We start from the raw sequence: 21582 nt of genomic DNA, 5'->3' as shown, positions 1-21582 counted from the left end.
TAGACAGTGACTATGCTAGGTATCATTGAATTTTACGTTTTTCTTTCACCCGTCGTTCTGTGATATTTCCTTAACGTACCTATTACGTATTATACAGGGTTACAGTCAATTCAGTGGCGGATCCAGGGCTTAATTAATTAATTAAATTATTTTTTTTTGTGTGGGGAGGGGGAAAAAGTACAAAAAGTATATAAATTGGCTACAAAATTGGCTAAACATAGTATAAAACAACATGAAACTACGGTGATTGAGGGGGCATATGCCCTCTTTGCCCCCCCCCCCCCCCCCTGGATCAGCCACTGAAAGTCATAGTATAGTGTAGTACAGTGTCTCACGATCTCATATGTACCTACATAATTGTACATCAGCGTTTTCCGGTAACGTATTAAAGTATAATAATAAGTATAGTATATAATAATTATTCATGCAAATTTAAGTTATAATTTATAACAATTTCGAATTAAGTGAAACTAATAAATATTTTATTTTAAATTTAATATTTTTTTATTATTAATGATTAAATTATTTTGAATAATACCAGAGCTTGCGTTAAATAGCTTTCCTCTAAAATAAAAACAATAAATACATTTTAGTAAAATCAACTAATCGGGTCAACTACACATTTTTGCAGTATTTTATTAACTAGTTTTGTTAAAATAAATCTCTGTATTTCGTCTTTCGATGTAAATATATTTGATTAAATGAACCAACATTGGATATTATATATTGGTATATTAATATTAGTACCTTATTACCTAATACCTAACTGTACAAATTCAAATACATTAATCGAGTACGATCACTCAGTATCGGTTTACACGCGAATTAAACTTATTTGCGCACTCTTTTCAGGCATCGCAGGAACTTGCAATCATATATTTTTTATGTGAATACATATATAACATATATATATATATATATATATATATTAGCGTCGGTCGAGTTATATAGTTACCTATAAAAAAAAAAAAACTTACGCTATAAGTCTTGAACAATATTTATGGTTTAAATAAAACAAATCGGTGTAAATAGTAAAACCAAACAGAATAGAAATCACTGTACGAGAATGATAACGTTGGCAGTGTCGTATCCAATTTTGCACGCACTGTACACCTATTCGGTGGAAAAACACACATAACGACCTCATAGGTTAAATTTGTTTGGCTAGGTATATATATAAAAAAAAAAATGCAACCGATCGATTTCGTTTCGTCTCGACATCATATACTACTCGGGTCGAACAGAAGAAGTACCTATATATAGGTCTGAGGTACGTGTGCACGGGCGGTATATATATACCTATATAGAGTACACGGCGACGTCAAATGATGAATGCGAACGAATTCTTTTGAAAAAAAAATAATCTATAACAATATCACGAATTGACTTTATTATATACTCCTCCGACGGGCGTATAGGTAGGTACAGGGCTTTTGCCCTCCCCCTCCCCGCATGTGCCGCTATTCTATACTATTGTACACTGCACGACTACAACAGTCTTTGGCCGTGTCGTCCCGCGGGATATCCGCCGCCGCCGGCGCCATCGATGTAATAATTAATTATGTAAATCGACTGCTATATACAGAAGCCCATCCCGTGTAGGTCGTGTGTGGGTCGTGTTCGCGCGCCACAGTTTTTAACCGGAACTAAATAATAAATATACCCTTCGAACGAAAGCGCCAGCCGTCTCGCACTCCTCGACTCGATCGATGGACCGTTTTATTGGCGAGCCCGGCGTGGCGGCGGCGGCGGCGGCGGTGGTGGTGGCACTCACTTCCGAGCCTATTAATTATTCGAAAGCGAATTCAAAATAATGTGTATCAAAATATTACGTAAGTAGCTGCTGCGAAACGGCGGTAAACACTGTATAGCAGATGTCATCGTCGTCGATACACGTTTTTCGCGTATTATTTTGATCAACGCGTGCTAGAGCGCCGTAAAAAAAAAAAAACACACACACACACAACCGGATATGATTTTTACGGAAGTCGGACGTGGCACAAGGGGATTGTCGTCCGCTCAATAATTCGGGTATCGTCGTTACGGTTGTATTATACGCGATATAGTTATTATTGTTATTATTTTCATCTTTTTATTTTCCACGCTCACAAACGGTTTCCGATCACGCAGGGAATTTCCGCAAGTGAGCGGCTATAGTGGATATTATATATTTTCCTTCACCGGATCCATTATCAGCTATACTCACAACGGCCGCGGGACGGATGACCCGTCTCCCATTGTCCGAATAACGTTGTCGAGAACAACGCACTGTAGCGCGTGCGCACGCACCACCCCCCTAATTGGAATTCGGTCGGTTTTGGCATTGGGACTCGTCTTTGCAGACCGAAAACACCACAGGCACCATAGTATGCATAGGACGCGATTTCTTTCCGGTCATGGTCGATTGCGTGGGCGGTGGTGGTGGACACTTATAATAGGCTAAGCCGGTATTTTGTCATCCGTATCGTGTCCTGCAGTGTCCTCCACCGCTCCGGTTATAGACACGTCTCCGACGATCGATAATTAATTACGAATCGCTTTTGGTTTACGTCTGCTGCGGAAAACTGATACTTGCGGACATGCGAAGTCCTTTTATAGCACACACGCGCACACACACACACACACACACAACACACAAAGTAAGAGAAGTGAGAGAAAACTTTGTGTTGCGTTCGTTTCGCTCGGCGAACATTACGTGATAACAAGGCTCATCAATTCGTCCGTCATTTTTGCGCGCACGTCGACAGTTGGAACGCACAATATGGAGAAAATAATAATGATGGCGCCAGAAAACAACGAAAAATTGAACATTTACATCGTGCACGCACACATTATAATAATATTATGTTGTTATCTATATAGCCGTATGGGTCGATTTGCATACGCTCCTGACGTATAATCTTAAGTGTGACGATTGTTTTATTTGTAACCATCGTAGTGGCTCTTCACGTAGCCACATTTTCCTTTTTAATTTGTTTTACTATCCTCGACCATCTAGCTCGACTTGTTTGAGAAAAATTACATTTTTACAACGCTTGTGGATCAAAAAATAACCATTATTTTCACGGAATAACCATTACTTTTGGGTCGTAAACAAAAAAAAAGTATCATGAGTTAGTGTTATGATAAGAGTATAAAATGTTATGTGTTTAAAAGGTTCGGGATAGAAAGTAATATTAATGCGTAAAACGTAAATAACTATATATGTACACAAATCAGTGAAAACATCTGAAAATAATGCAAACACGATTAAATGTATTAGATAATTAAAATAATGTATGAAATTTGTCAACATTTTGTAATATAGGTAACATAGGTGTAATATATAGTATATATATATATATAGGTAGGTACATAATACAATGTTAACATTATTATTATGATTTTTATGAAAAATAAAAATAAATGAACACCCTTTTAGTAGAAATGTTGGGGTAAAATATTAGTTATTTTAAATGCATGCAAATGCATTACAGTTGATGAGGTTTCTCATTATATTCAACGATTTTGTTATAGTAACTAGGTAGATTCTATTGATAAAATAAAACACTTTCATTAATTAATCATTTTTGACAGCATATCAAGTACAGTAGATATTATAAAATATCAGTCAATAAAAAAAACATGGTATTTTTTATTTTTCTGATTGTTATAATAAGGAAATTGTAATCTTAACTAATCTTATAATGTACCTATTTAACCAAGATTCATAAAAAAACTATTAAACATGAACTATGTTTTTTTTTTTCATTCCAGCAGTTATCACTTATCACGTACGATACATCGATACGAATAGAAATATCGTTTAGTTTATGTTTGATATTTGGAAATCACATTTTTTAAAAATACATACTATTGTGATGTATACTTAACGATCACTGTATTGTTTATTATGCAAATTAACTAAATTCTATTAATTCTAATATCCTATTTATACGCACTATTAAAATTAAACAAATATTTGTATTTTATTACTTTTAAAATTTAAGTCTACTGAATGATATGAAAATATCAATTTATTATTGCAATGAATTTATTTATATTTTAACTTCATTAAATATTATAATACGTGCTATGAATAAAAATCCATACAAGCAATAAATAATACAAAATAAAAATATACTATAGATTCACAGTATTTGTGTGATAGCAAATATACCTCTTTTGGTTTTTGGTATTATATAAAATATATTGTAATTTCTGAATTTTATGTTTTATTCTAAACAATAAGTACCTAGTCAATTTCATAGCTATAGGCTATCCTCAGTGTTAAACTATTAATTCCATTTGTATAACAATAACTTGTATTGTATTAGATATAGCGTTGCATTATACAACATTACTGTGTCACTTATATTTGTTCAATTTAAAAATCAAAGATTTTTTTAACAAAATAAAATTAGATATTAGTATAAATTAATAATATATATTTTATAGAATCGTCAATTTAGTTTTAATATTTTTCATATTACGTGACATAACTTTATGCACCCTTAATTTTTTTCATCTTTATATTATGTTTGTTAGTGAATGCTATTCTGCTTCCTATTATGTAATTAAAAATATAGGTTTCATTTAATAATAAAAAGTTGGTAGTGGTTTTACCAGAAGACTCCTCTCTGTCCGTGGTTCATATCTATGTGAGGTCTCCAAGTGATATAAAAATATGTAAGTTCAAATACCGTATAGGTATACCGTATACCGTTAAACAGACTGCAAATGATTATGAATAATTGTTGAAATCCTGAAGAATTCGTGGTAAGAAATTCCCGAGAGTATACTTATGTGACTTTATAAAGTAGTTAGGTACATAGGTTAGGTTAGGTTAGGTTATTATGTTCTAGTTACAACTATTATTATATCTGTGAATCTCTCAGTCCTCAGATAAGCCACAAGTACATCATAAAGAAAAAAATTAATTATGAATACATAAATATCTAAAGTAAATTAATTCATGTTCATGTGCAGTATTGTAAAAATTAATTAAAATTGTTTTGAATGAGAAAAAAAATGTCAGAATGAAATAAAATGTTTTTTTTCCTACATTATATCAATAATAACAAATACCACGTTGAGAATATCAAGGTTCCGGTATTTATTGTTTATAAAGGTCGATTAAAAAGTTTCTCTTCCCTTCATTCTACGAAATGTATTAAACGTAAACTATTACATGAGTCTAAATACACCATATATTGCATGTGCCTGTATGCGAAGTCAGTGTAATGAAAAAACGGGTAGTCGCATTTATATTATCTCAATTTGATTGCTTATGATGGAAGTTACAGTGGAAGTTAACCTGACGAGACATCAACCATTGTTCTTCGCCATGGCATGCAGTAACTGGGTGTTAAGCGCGTAGGCTCAACTTAGCTAAGCCCCCCTAGTCCCCTAGTTTTTTTAACTGATTAAGCGTCCTAGAGATATCTCTGGATGGTCATTGAGTATTTAAATAGAACCTCGTAATAAATCAATACTCAATGAGAACACTATATTATTATGTTACATCTCAGAGATTGAATATTGCACAGAGGGATAGAGGTTAAAAATAATAACTCTAATAAACGATTTTAGGTATCTATAATATATGATATATTGTCTAGAATTTTACAACAAGAAAATGTATAAAAAAGATAATACCTTTTGTACTTACCAGTGTTTACTGTGAAATTAATCACCTGTATGGCCGTATTGACAGTTGGTTTAAACGGTTAGAAGTAGGCGCTTAGATACGCTTACCTCCACGCGTGCAGCTACACAAGTTTGTCTTTGTACGTTTCAACTAACCGAAATCAGTTTACTCGACAAACATCTCAACGCAAATGGTGCGCGTAAAGAAGTACTTACAAATCAAAAGAGGTGTTTTCTTGTGCGTTTAGAGAGCCCTAAAAGTTTTAGGTTTGATCAAAGAAAACCGCAACGTCCAGGGTATTGCTCCTAAACAGTTCGTATGACTTGCAACAGCTGCGTAAGTACGATTGCAATTTCTTATCGAGTCGTTAAACTTAATATCATATTATCGTATGCGTTTGACATTCATCAATCACATACGTAGAATACGCGTTTAATCTGAATATCGAACACATAGGTAACCTGATCTTACAGAAATTAATATTCTCAATATAGGTTCATGTATAGATACGTATACTACATTATAACGTTTTAGTTTTGAATCTTGACAATATTATAACTACGTGTAGTAGAAGATAGTTCTAACGGATATTGAATTTAAATAAACAGCGACGATGTTATATCGATCACATCAATTATTGTTTAGCCACTCCGAAGGAAAACGTCGTTTGATTTCATAATATCGATACTGTTAATTTAAATCGATTGTTTTTTATTGAAAATATAGGTATTATATTATTATATATAACGCATACATTTACGTACCTATATTATTATGATATCGGGTACACCGGTAGAGTGTGTATTACGAACATGTTGTTGTGAGTGTAAGTGCAACGATTACTTATTAAAAAACTTTCAATCGTGTTTATTTATAAAAAAAAATATATACATATATATATAAAGAAACATTTAGTATTTCATATTGCAGGCCCGGAAAGCGTTTTTATTGCTTCCGTTAAAAAAAAGTTTTGAAAAATATATCTATACCGTTTGTACCCGTCAAACACTCAAACCTTATTTAAATCAATTTTAGTTTTTTGAATAGTTTTTGGAAACTTGCGATTTTGTGTCAGCCAAAACGGCACAATAACACTTAACACTAATGAAATGTATTTCATGTCGTCGATGTTGAATAGAAATGTTTCGGAACAACAGATGAAACGACTACAGTTGACGTGACGGGCTTATTCTGCGACAATGAGCAAGTGTAGAGACATTTGCCATTCATCGTCAGAAGGGTTTCATTGGACGAATTTACGTTTAAAATATATTTTCATTCTCGACGAAAAAATATTACACAACGTTCTTAAATTGTACAGCTATCGTGTTCAACGGGACAGTATTATAATAAAGGAGTTATTCCAGTGGACCGTTTATGCCCGTGGTTCGTATATTATTAAATTCAAAAAATTCTCTCTCTGCCGAATGCGCTTTGTAGTGTTTTTCGAAGTTTGCAACGATACCAATCTATTTGATGAATCAGAAAATGTTGATCATACGGGCACCACTGATTTTATAATAATATGTATTTTATTAGATAAAAGTTATATAGGCCAACAAATGCCACGATAATATTATCATATTTATTCTTACGATGAGTTGTTCCAAACAAATAATAATAATAATTGAAAACGAACTATTGTTAATCGACCATTTGTTTTACATATTATTAAACCTTCTATTATAAAATATTGTATAGTCGTTGTTGATGTAGGTATGTCGAAAACTCTAAACATATAAAATCGAGTAAGCTGATTAACAACAGTTATTGTTCAATATTATACTTTGAGCTTTGAAGCACCCAACTCGGTCATGTGTAGTTGCGTTTTAACTGTATAATGGATTGAAAATATATATCACAGATATATTATTATTTAATTTCCACCATTATAGGTACGTAATAGAAATTATAATATTATCATACTAAATGCAATGCCCGTCGAAATCAACTATTCTAATAACAGTAAATTTCGATCGTAAATCATACAGTTCACTTAGATTTACATAATAATAATACATATCGGAATGGTTCATTGCAGGGTACGTTATTTTTTAGTATTAATTCGTTTTTTACAATATTTATTTAATTCCATATAGCTGTGTACAAACTGTGTAACGAACAAATTATGCAAAATTACGGATTCGAATTAATTAGGAAGCTGTCCTAAATAAACTTACATTATGTTACGAATGTTGTAAATATTTATTTCCAATAATTTTATTCGTTGAATAATGTCATTTAATAATATGGAATTCCCAAGCATTCGATGGATTTACTATGGACGTATATCTATGACATGTATTTGTAATGAAATATTATAAAAATAATAATTATTATTACACGGTTATTTAATTTTCAGGATAAAGTTGCATACCACCAATTATAGGTTTAGAAACGTCCATTTGGTCACTTTTATCGTGATAGATTTAAATTCAATATTTAACGTAAGTCGCAAACGACTTTTGTTTAGGAAAGGCTGTATAAGGGTATTATGCCAGGTGATTAAATTAACAACTGTCTAATATAGGATCGTTTCACTATAATTAATTGTTACCATATTAAAGCGTGTAGTATATGTATCTATACTTAATTAATTTTAACACCTCATAAAACCATTAAAAACCGTTATCGCTGTTATTTTATGTACGTACAATTATTATAATAATAAAAAATATGTACCTATACCTATGTCCTACAGATGGGATACTGAAACTGGGGGCACTTGTCTCGCTTTGTTCACGCCATTGCAGGCTGGTATTAACTATTAATGTATTATACCGCGGTCATGTTTTATTTTAGAACGACGATAAAACGATCGCGTCCATAAAATGATAATTCTGAGAGGAATCCGATATACAGGAAAACAATCAAGCGTTATATATTTTTTTATAAACTACGTATATAGTGTGTTGTAATTTGTAAATCGTTCATACTTGTAATGAGTTGTTCAAACTATTTTAAACTGCCGTACATTTCCAACAATACAATAAAATCTGTTAATTTTTAAATGTCTGAATGAATAATTTGTACCGTGATTTGTACTGCACTAAAAATGTTTGTTCGAAAAAATCACATTGTTCTTTCAGAAACTATGAAATTAGATTTATTCAAAAGTCATTAGAAAATGAATAAAAATGCTATTATTCATTTATCCAATGTCTTGTTAAAATCATTCTCTGATTTGTATAAGTTAACATTCCGTTGGTTTTATATCAATTAAATATTAAACCAGCCACATAAATGTTTAAATTTAATAATATTCCATAAATATTATATTTTTGAATTTACCATTATTCGAATGTAGGTATATAAAATTCTTAACTAGGAAGAAGAAAAAAGCAGTTCCGCTGATTTATTGCATTTAATTATTAATTTTTTTTTCTTTTGAAAACATAAAATTTGGTGAGATAGTTAATTAACATGTTAGATGAGATAAGTAAACATAGGTGTGGTCAAAAGGTACGGTTGCCGTACGTTGTAAATAATAATGAAAAAAATACTTTATAGTTTATCATGTTTATTAGGTTTACCTACTTGTATTATGATAGAAATCGATGTCTGCCAAAATCGAGATCTAAGTTTAAAACTCTTATAATTAGGTATTAAAACATTAATATTTCAATTTTAAGTGTAATATTATATTTATTAATAATATGCATATAATATATTACAACTAATGTCCAACAATTGTTGAAGTACCAAAATCAAAATAAACTGTTATTTCAATAATAAGTTCCGGATTCTTCCATTATTTGTTTTTATTTTATTAAAATGTGTATTTTATTTACAGCGTGTAGTATTATGAGTACAGTGACTACTTATACAGTGTATTGCTTTATCGGAATACGTTTAAAGGAGACCGTGGTAAATAATAATAATAAAAAGGTAAATAGAAATCACAGTAAACTCCGGTAGTTTTCTGCGAGCTTTGGCTTTTGACAAAAAGAAAGTTTTTGTTTATTTTTTTCTACAGAAAGAGAGATAAATTGAAACTATGTGTTTGATCAGGATAACATTGTGCACTCCGTGCTAGGATAAAATAGAATTTTTTTCCTGTAAAGATTCAATAGGAGAAAAAGTCGTTAGTCTCAATTTTATAGTCCGTCAAACTTTTTGTACATTTATAATAAAATAATATAAATTAAAAGTTGTTTGCCGTGTTAAAAAAATATTAAATATTTTAAATCTAAACACACACAAATTAATATCAAGTGGGTACTCAAGTAAAAAGTGTACAATATAATAATCATATTACCGTTCACTTGCATTCACTAGTGATAATTCACTAAGTACCTAAAGTGTACATTTAAATATCTAATTAAGTAATTTCGTACATTATACTGCAGAAAACGCACCAAGGTTACTGTCATAATACAATTTAACTGGTTAGCTGACGGTATGAGAAACCACGAATATAGCGTCTAAGAACAACAAACTTTCTACTTTCTATTTCTTCTGAAATATAATTTTTTAGTAATTATAATCTAAAACTTTTCTAACCATAACCTGACACAAAATTACGCTGTGTTATAACCAGATTTAAATTGATATCGTATTTAATGTACATTTGACAATTTGTATTAAAAACAAACATATTTGGGGAAGTATTAAATTCATAAAATAATTTAATAAAATACAAATTTACCTAACGAAACAATAACAATTATAGCAAAGTAAAAACAACATATTCGTTTAAATCATGAACTTACGATATCATTGTAAAACGTTTTGAGTTTTGTCAATTTCAAATGCACCAAAACATATCATTAGGGATATTGGATGTTCGGGCAACATATTGTTCTTGCTGTTTTATACGTATACGATCGAAAATCGCATAACGATTGAGGAACTATTTTTTTTTCATAGAGAATTTTATTGATTCTGTAATGATTTTTTAACACTTTGTCGGCGGGTCACAGAGTACGAAGTAGGCATACTTTATAAAACATTCTATATGGTTTTCTGGGTTTTCATAAGGATATTATATTCTAATATTTACACACGTATCTTTATAGGTATACTGTTTTAAAAGTCAACTAAATAGACAATACGTTTTAAATGGTCAAAAAAGTTTTTTATTGAGGTCAAGGTTGCTAAAATTAAATTTGAAATATTTTGAAACCAGATTCCTGCAAAGTCGTACATGTTTATGGTACATTGAGTAATTTTAATGAAATAAAATATAACGTCATATTTATTTTGTACTCTTTTTATGTTATTTAATATTAATTGATTGCTATGATTTGATTTTATTCAATTTTTAATCCGGGACGATTGTATTAAAATATAAACTATATTACGTATACAACATTGAATTGAATCATTATGAAATTATATTTATAATAATGAAAAGTGAAATGATTTTGCATTGGTTTTTTACAAATTGTCTAACAGTTGTTGTATTTATATCTGTTAAAAAAAACATCCAATTATCACCATAAACATGCTACTAAAAATAAAATGAAAAATAGTTTACTTATTTATTTTATATTTCTGAAAATTAAAAAATATTCAGTACCCAGCGCTAATGTATATTATTATACTTTTGAATAAGAACTGAAATGATGTGGTCGAAATTAAATACACATAGTATTGTTATCATATTTAAATAATCATGTTTATTATTATTTACAAAACAAAGCTGTCTTAAATTGTAAGCATTACATGTATACAGGTTTATATTATATTATCAACAAAAACTATATATATTTATATTGGATTAAAAAGTAAAAACAAATAATACATAAATCTACCGTACAATATAAATAATTGGAAGGATAAAGTGGCGCACTGAAGGACACGAATTATTAACAAAATAATATTATGTTTATTCCTTCTGGTACATCGTGTGAATAGTACACGTGAAATATTCATTGAACAACAATATATAATATACTGCACTTATATTATATTATTATATATATATTATTATAAACATAGTACATACAAAACAAATTTATTTTTATTGATTTTTATTTATTTTTATCGTTTTTGATGTTTTTTCTATGATCGCAAGTCGATCTAATGGTTTAGATTTTTTTTCAATTCAGTTTAAAAAAAAAATAAAATAAAAAAAGTCCACTTCCAAGATATAAAAAAGATGTACCTTTTTTCATTTCGTCTTTTTTTTTTGTTTTACATAAAATATGACTCGTTTTGAATACGGTCAAAGGACTGAAAACTATTCAGATACAAATTGGTCAACCGTAACTAATCTGAGTTTGCAATAAAATAGTAGATAAAACTACTAGATCTCGTTGTGATTTTTTCAAGGACTTTTTTTCTATTAAATGTCATTAATATCAGACGGAAGGGCCTTCCCCCCTACATGTTTTACGCTTCCACGGAGGAAATAAAATATGGATAAATAATTGTACCCAGCGTAGTTCAATCGGAATCTATCTGACATCCCCGTGTTTGTATACGGTAGCACATATATTTTGCAGTCCACATAATAATATGTACCGATTTAATCAATTCAACTAAAGCAAACATTTGCATGTTACAAATAAACTGCAATATATTATACAACGGAATCCTTTATATAGGTATATACATTATTTTAAACCATAAAAATCGCATGTAAAATGTCATCCGACCATGTAGTACGGGATGCAATCATTACTCTGGTATAACGAGTTGTTTTTCAATATTCAAATGAATGAATGCGTTTATTTGAAAAAAAGGACTACGGACCGTAAAATATTCCCTTTCTTCAAGGGGTAGGATGTACCATCAAAATAAAATTATTTTATTAATGATTTTATATTATTCAAGAAACAAAATAGTTTTTTTATTATTAATAATTATAATATTTTATTAATTTCATTACCTAGATCAGGGAATTCAAATTTTTTTATTTGGTACATAAAATTAAAAATCTGCGATCATCAAAATTAATTGATATTTCATTGAAACATAATATTATTGTATTATCGCAAACCTTGTAATATTATTTCGACCGTAATAAATAATGATAGTCGGTTTCATAATACCTTAAACATTCTTATAAGTATAGATAATGGTATAATAATGGAATAATAACTAACCGTTTGGAATAGATACGCTTTGATACCTGGAAATCCGTGGGTACCATGTTATATTCAAAACGTCCGGTGCGTTTTCCCCGTGAAGTCAAACTTAACGAATAAAAACATAATATACAAACCAGAATGGAAATTTCGCGAATTCACTAGGCGACTATCATGGTCACGACGATGACGTCGCATGCATTATGAAGGGCCCTTTACGTGTATCCTGCGATCAGACGGTAAACAAAACGAAATCCTTAACAATTTAGCCATGGTGTGGCGATATAGTGGGATGGGGTTCCGCCGGTGCCGTTGTTGGGATAGGACAGTAAGGGTCTTGGTCCGGACCAAAACTCGTCGAGGGTGGACCGTGCGAGTATTATACGATCGGGAACATGACGACGTGACTTCTGATGTATATGTGTGTGTATTTTAATGGTCGGAGGTGAAGGTGGGAAAATATGTTTCGATTAGGAAAATAGATCACATTTTAGCGGGTCGTGGTGGGTCACGCTCGTATGCAAATACAACGCCATTACCCCGCACGTGCAGGGAGCGCTGTGACGAGTGAAGTGGATGGGGAGGGTGGTCAACCCTTCCTCCGCCGGGAACGATCAAGGTTTGCACACGGACCAACGACGATGAGAATAAAACAGAGTGATAATATTTTATTTTTTTTTCAATGACAGCGCTCGCTATACAACTACATACATGCGTAATCTTTCAGCGGTGGGGCAAGAAGTGAGGCAAATGTAAGGTATCGTTTAAAAATGGATTAGAAAATGATTTACCCGAACCTACCATACGCACGCAGCCCTACCACCACACACGCACTGTCATCAATCCGAGTCGCGCATCACTCGCAGTTGGTCCCGAGGGGGTGAATATAGTCGGGGCCAGTGGCGTCCCCAGTCCGATTTCTAGGAGTTGGGGAGGATTGAACTCGATTTAATAATATACACTATACATATTGCTGGTCGAAAAGAGTACCTAAGAGTAGAACGATGAGAAAAAAAACGAAAATGACCACGAGAGTTCTCCTTTTGCCCCCGCCGTCTCACTGGGGACGTCACTGACTCTGAACAACGACAGTATACGGCGACGACAGTATATATGACAACGAAAACACGATTTTATACGACAGCACAGTGACATAATAATATTATAAAGTTTATATAAGTACGCGTTGGTGAACGGTCGACGACGGCTCTCGTTGGTTCAGTACACGTTGCACCAGACGGTGACCAGGTAGAACACTGCCAGCGAACGGGCCAAGCAGACGATCAGATGCGACGTCTTGGCCGCCGTGTTGCCGGTGCCGCTGCCGCTCAGCGCGCTCGCCTTGCACCGCAGGTCCTCCGGGTAGATGTCGGCCACGGGCACCCGGGCCCCTCCGTTCCTGGGGTCGGCGCACGTGGCCCGCCGGGCCGTCCACTGGGCCAGCTGCGTCTCGGCCATGCCCAGGGTGTGCACCTGCACCGCCTCCCGGAGCCACCGGCGCAGCCACTGGCCCAGCCAGAGCAGCCCGCAGTCGCACTGCAGGGGGTTGTCGTCCAGGTACAGACCACCTGTGAACAAGAGTATAAACGCACGCTGTGATGTCAGTTTTTAATAACATGATATACGGGCTGATCGTTTTTACACCGTCATGATTATATTTTCAAAAAGTATCAACCTTTAACAGGTTTTTCATACATGGGTATAATTTTAAGTCGTGTACAAAATAATAATCGCAATTTAAGAAATTACACTTTTTTTTATCATTTTTAAAAAAACCTTTTAAATGAGACAATATTAGGTATTTAAGTTAACCTAAGAAAATTTGTTTTATTTTATAGATTATTTTTTTGAGATTTTTGGTGGATTTCGTAATTTGTGTGGCTGAAATAAGCCAGACCGGTAATGACTTATATTTTTAAAGTTCAAGATTACCATTCAATAATAAAAAAAAGTCGGTATTTTCTATAAAAATAATATTAGAAGCATATTAATTAGTAGTCTTTTTTATAACAAAACCCAAAACAATAATACCGTTTATACCGTCTTACAGATGCCAGAACAATAAGTTATCCAACATTGTAAAACTATATTAATTTTATATAGGTACTTATAATTTCAAGACTCATATTTCCGATCAACTTTTTAAATAAAACGCACACAGACATTATTTGTTTTTGACTAAATAGTAATTGTTGTATTAAAAAAGAAAAAATTGTACAGTTTTCGAATTTTTAGTTTTTTTTTTTTCATCACTCGTTCTTTAATAACAACATAGTTCTTTCATCAGATTATCTACAACATTTACCATGGAAACGCTGCCCTCGTGAATGGTGGTGTTGGGGAGTTAAGTATGGAATATGAATCGTATCAGTGACCTGATGACGACGTGTCGAAATCGATCGAAATGTGTTTGGAACGTTATCAAATCGCCATTGCTCATTCGTATAAGTATACTAAGTAGGTAATCATTTTTTATCTTAAAAATAAAATTATTTCTATCTGTGATCCATAAACAAGTCGCAATAATCGTCCATTATTAAATATCTTACATCTAATAGTTGTTCGTGTTACTACATTTATTACCGTCAACCCGACAAAAGTTTGTTCTTCACCTCGTGCCCCGTTAGTTTATAACGAGTTTGAATTTTTCTATAAAACTCATAATTATTTTCTTGCAAATAACGATCTATATGCCATAATAATTATTTGTTTGCCTGATAAGTTTGCGTATTACACTATTAAATAAGTGCGATTTTATGGTGCAAAATTATATAGGTAATTGATTTTGTTGAAGACACGATAATAACTATTAAACAGCTCGTTTGATACCGCTTAGTAAACGGATTTTAATACATTTTTATTAGTTTTGGATGGTTTAATTTTAAGATTTTTCAACAATCTCATTATAAAAAAATAATATTTAATTTCACTGTGCATAATATAATTATCACGGGTGTTGTGAATCACCCAGATTAAAAACATACAACAATAAAATTGTCTATGATTTATTAAAACCAGTATATTATTAAAAGTAATGAATATAGAAGGAACCTATTTTTAGTTTAAGTATCGTTTTGAAAAATGCACACAATTATAATATCGTAATTATTATTACAAGATTTTTATTAATTTGATTAATATTTAATGTGAATGCTATCAACAGTTGAATGGAAAAATTAACTAGAAAACTTGAAAACATTACGTAAGTACTAAGTATATACGTTTTTAATTTCGCTAGAATTTCCACTGAAATATTTTTATAACAGAAGTCAGAAATAAATTGTCTACATTTTTAGTTGAATATCTATCGTTATGTATTTATAACTAACATATATTAGACTGAATTCCTTGATAAATATTTTTCATATGTAGGAGCAGATGAATATACAGTACAATCGCTGTTATTCGTCGGTTTTTAATAAGATTTTTTTTTATTTGTTGGTCATAACAAGTATAAGGTATTTTATAATACGATAAAAAATTCAATTACCTACTTATGAATTCAAATAAACGGAAGTTATTCAAAACCCGAATGTATTTTTTGTACAAAAATCAACCAATAGGCATATTATTGAAACGTCATAATATTATATTGATTACCAGTTCATTAAACTGTGTACGCTTTTGTACATACCCTTATTTATTTGTATTTTTTTTTGCAAGAGCTCAAAAATTAATAAGACTAAATAAAATAAAAAAAGCGAGCAAGTGGGTGTCGCTCTGATGTACAGTAAGTTACAAGTGGGTCACTCTGTAATGGTTGGTGTTAAATTGGAATTCAATGATGTAATATCATTGTATACGAAACACGATTCTGATCGAAGATTGCCATGATATTACTAAATATATTTGATGATATTATTGTGAATAATTTATTTACCTATTTATGTGGAACCGTGTTTTAAATTTTCAATTGGTAACTATAAAACTTGAAAATTGTATACATTTTTAACACAAAATTGTTTTTATATTTTTAATTTGATAAATGTTCTCAAAAGTCCAACTTTAAATGATTATAAAAAAATAGTATTTTTAATATTTATCAACTGCTATTGTAACAATATATCAGAAGCCTTGAATTACATTTTCACGCTTTTTGACCTAATAAATAAAATTTTATTGATATTTATGAAGTTTAATTTTCGTTGTACATTCGTCAATATAGAATAATATTATTATTATAGCTATATGCGTTTAAGTTTGTTGGTTTTGATTATTAGTTAACTTTTATTTGAATATTGATTATTTAACGCAATACACCTATAATTGAATCGATACATTATAATAATATTATATTCTGCTGACAATGCGTATTATATTGTATAATAATATATATACATTTACATATTATATACAATATACATAATTTCTCTGAAAATGTAACCCTTTACCATCAGCATGGAATCCATTAATTAGTGAACTTGTATGCATGAAACGGATTTGTATTGACACTCTGACGGACAGTTTAGCGAGTTTTTTCTCTGTCTAAAGTTTATAAAGGTTCAAGGTTTGGGAATACTATTGCATTTATCTGTCAATCAAAGCGTAAGAGATATTTTTCTGACAAGTATATGATTTTTCACTATATCAAAATGTTTAGTTTAATATTAATAAATTAAAATTGTTTTGAGTGATGGTCAAAATTATAGGGTTTAAAAAATAAAACGCATTTATTATACTATTTGAATGCGTAAACCACCTACGACCTACATATTATGCACATTTTTTTTACACAGATATTGGTAAATCATTTAAAATTTATTTTTTGTAGATGGATGCTTAAAAAACCTTTTATGAAAATAGAATCGTTTTTTTTTTCAGCCTTTTGCACATAATAAAATTAACTTGTTTATGATTTTTAAAGATTAGAAGATAGGTACCTAACTGAATTTTCTGACAGAGTTTATTTTTTGATGCTCTATAATGTGCAGTAAGCATATTAAGACGCATTGTGTAAACTTTTAATTGTTTTCATTCATATTATATAGGTAGGACTTACTTGGATTATTTCTCTAATTTATAACCATATTTATTATTTTCTGATATTTTTGTGTTATCTATCAATGGATTTTTCTTATTTAATAATTATATTAATAGTAAACTCAACGCAGGCAAATTACAGATTTTTAATTAAAAAATTAAATTATCATTATAATATGTTATTATTTGTTATAAACTTTAATCAGTTTAACATTAAATGTTTCTTTAATAATATGATAATTGTTTACTTTATAAGGAATAACTAAAAGTTATTAAAAACATAAAAATTCCTACCTATATATTTTGTTAACAACAAAAATAAGAGTTCTTGAAACTTCAATTGATATTATTTAAATATTCAACTTTGACCTTTTCAAAAATAACTCATTTAACTAATGATTTATTTTTATAAATTTTTCGTTGAAAATAATATATTAACATATTCTTTGCCGTGAAATGTTTATCACAGCATCGTCGGATAAGCTCAATACGTGACAGGGACGATGCATTGATATAAAATACGATTTTGTCTGTAGACTTTTTTTTATAGTCTTCATTAATAAGAGCAATAAAAATAATGGTAGACGTTTTAAACTCGAGAAACATTGATGTTACTAACTTATTTTGAAAGCTCCCAAATAATGGCTGTGCATTGGTGGGAAATGTTTCTAAGGAATTTACACACGTCTTTGGCATGTTATTCTACTGAATCAAACTATAGCCCATTATTTCAATTCGCTTTTGTTGTATTTTTTTTTCATAAGTTTTTCTAAAATAATCTACACTATTAGTTAATATCAAAAAAAAAAAAAAATAAATAAAATTGTAAAATTAATACGATCCAATTATGTTTAAACGTTCTTAAAAGAGAATTGAAACAAAAAGTAGGTACATGAAACATTATAGCTGGTCTACGTGTATCATATTAAGCCTTTGCATTATCATTTATTTTCTATAATTTTTAACGACGATTCTTTAGAATCATGTTGTTGTGTATAACTCGAGTTGTATGTATACCCCAAAACTAATTATAATATTTTGTTATGATTTGAATTAAAAATAAAAGTACCTACGCATAAATAAGATGAAATCCAAAGAATGAAAAAAAAGCGTTTTTAATTTATTTCTCTTCCAGTTACAATGTAACTTCTATTTTTTTGTACAGTCTAAGATTTAATTGGTTATCTTTTAAGTAGTACGCTGGTATTATACGAATTCTGGCTTATATCGAATTTTTTTTTGTATACATTATACATGTTCCGTTTTCAAAAATAATTAAGCCGTCTACGTGTAATTAAAATTTATGTAGATAGTTGTGTAATGTAAAACCGGCACAATTTCATCTTAAGTTTATAAAATAATATTACAGTCTTCGTGTATTCGAAATCAATTTCCTCAGCTTTTAAAATAATAACCATTATTTAAATTCGTTGGCCTATGTTAATTTATTGTGTAGTGGCACGGCACGAAATTTTAACGAATGTGTCTCCCTTCTACTCAAACGTCGCCTAGCGTGTAAATACGATTTCAATGGAGCAAGTTCGAAAAGTTTCGGTAACTCTATTGATAAGGATTTCTTGCTTCGTCAATAAATAAAAACGATCTCGTTTAAAATAACTTGAATACGTTGACTTTACGGTGTCAGTTGAAATCGTTCTATAAAGCACCGACAAATTTAATAAGCTAATAAATCAAAGTAATAATTTCCGATTTTTTTTCTGACTCTTATAAATTATACATTTTTTTTTTTATAAGGTTGAGTATGAACAAAATGTATTTATTTTGTTTGTGATCCTTCAAAAACGTATAGGTATGTTATAGCTACGTAGTACTTATACAAAATACGTGTATGGAAAATTGTAAAAAAAAAATCATGAATAATCATTAATTATTATCTCTATGCTTAAATCATAATACAGTTAGGATTGCAAAAAATAAAAATCTATTGAAAATCTGTTTATAAGGAGAAATAGTTAAATGTTCCATATATAGGTACTGTGTATACTATCATATTATAATATTATGAAGAACAATAGTTACTGGTGTTTTAAAAATGAATAATTAATTTTATAAATTTAAATCTATTCGAATATTATAATATAATATGTACCTACAACGAGCAAATTTGTACTATGGTTCAAATACTATTTACTATAATATTGTATTTAATATACTAAGTAGTATATACCTATTACTAATATTATGCTATTAGGAATTGAATAGTAGCTTACATAAATTATTAAAATCACTTATGCATTTATTATTCTTATGATTTAATTTCTGATTCCAATGACGTATTTTAACATTCATAGAAAATAATAATTTTTAGTGTGATACTAAACATTGTTAATAAAATATTGATAGTTTTAATTGTGAGGTTACGATTATGTTTTAAAAAAAAAAGTAAGCCATATAAATAGAATAAAATAAATCGAATGCTCTAATCCTGTAGGGTTTACTCGTAATAGAAATAGAGCCAAGAAGACAAGTTGCTTATATTTTTAAGATTTAAGTATTGGTTTATTTTGAGCCGTTAAAAGCTCGTGCAATAAAACTGTCACAATTGAAATGTCTAGTAAAATATACATTTAACATTTCCCTCAATAATGACGAACGCGTCTGTCCCCTTAATCATACGTTACACTGGCACGATTATAATGAAAATTGTGATTGTTATCGGGCATGTGTCAATTGACCCGCCTCTAGTCATCATCGACGTGAATAAATTATTAACAGTAAGGAATGTATATTACATAATACCTACTATTTTTATAATATTTTTTACTTACACATCGATATTAGAGACACTCGCACAACATAATATTTTCAGTGTTAAATGTTTAACAATAATAATAATACGGCGAAGACATATTTTTAACTTGTCATTTCGACAATTCTTTGTGGTCGTATGTGTATGTGTGTGTGGGTGTGTGTGTGTGTGTGTGTGTGTGTGTGTGTGTGTTCGTGTTTACTTATATCGACCAAACGGAAAAGCAAAAATACGTACACGTGTATAGAGGAGTGAGAGAAGAAGGAGCGACCGAAAAGAAAATCGCGGTGCGACAAAAAGTCGTGAGTTGGATGCCGTGGGGGGGGGGGGGGGTGGAAAATATATCCTACCCGACACAGATGTGCTTTAATATAACCCCTATTCCTCACTCGCCCCAATGCCACCACATACTCATTCTTTTCAAGCGGCACTTCGTCAGCACTTCAGTTCACAGTAGCGAACACAGCCATTCTGGAGGAGAAACAAAAAAAAATAAAAATAAAATAATAAAAATAAATAAATAAATGTGAAAAAAATACAACACAAACTTCCGCACACTAGCACTCTTGTCAGCCTAAATACTCGAAGTGCTTGGTACTTTTTTTCCTCTCTTAATTTTTTTTATTCCTGTAGACACACACATATACACACAAAAAATACCATTATGTTTGCATGGCATGAACAATGACCGGTCGGCAAATAAACCGCGTGTGACATTGTTTAAATTTATATACATATTATATTATAATTCTATGGTCACCCAATTTGCTCGAATCTCATGTTTTCTTTGTATTCCTGTCTTCTTTTATATTCCTTTTTACACTCGTCAGACCCAGCACAAACGTATATAAGCCGTTGTTTTTTGTTTCTTTTTTTTTTTTTAATGAACTCATTATGCAGCCAGGAAACAAAACCATAAATGTAAATTAGAGTATAAATTTACACGAATGAGTAACTAAATCATTATCTAAAATGTAGAATGTAAATCATGAGTCAGTATAAACATCCAATGAATGAAAAAAGAACACTGTCACCTGATAAAAAAAAGGTATGAACTATTCTGATAAATTTTGATGTTGGCATACCCTATGAAAAAGACCATAATATAATATATCATTTTTTAATAATACAATTTACTTTTCAGTTTTTTTAAATTTGTTGATAGTATT

General features: G+C 30.5%; 1 protein-coding gene across 1 annotated transcript in view; it reads right to left on the bottom strand.

Annotated features, from left to right (window-relative positions):
- Positions 1–12262: 12262 nt before the first annotated feature.
- LOC132940877 (chaoptin) overlaps positions 12263–21582 on the bottom strand; it is a 92444-nt gene continuing 83124 nt past the window's right edge. The window contains exon 8 of the mRNA XM_061008676.1: positions 12263–14231. Within this exon, the coding sequence (XP_060864659.1) occupies positions 13882–14231 (350 nt within the window). The 3' untranslated portion in view covers positions 12263–13881. The remainder of the gene's footprint in view (positions 14232–21582) is intronic.

The sequence above is a fragment of the Metopolophium dirhodum genome, chromosome 3 (assembly GCF_019925205.1).
Source record: "Metopolophium dirhodum isolate CAU chromosome 3, ASM1992520v1, whole genome shotgun sequence".
Taxonomy (NCBI): domain Eukaryota; kingdom Metazoa; phylum Arthropoda; class Insecta; order Hemiptera; family Aphididae; genus Metopolophium; species Metopolophium dirhodum.
This window is presented reverse-complemented; position numbering and strand designations above follow the sequence as displayed.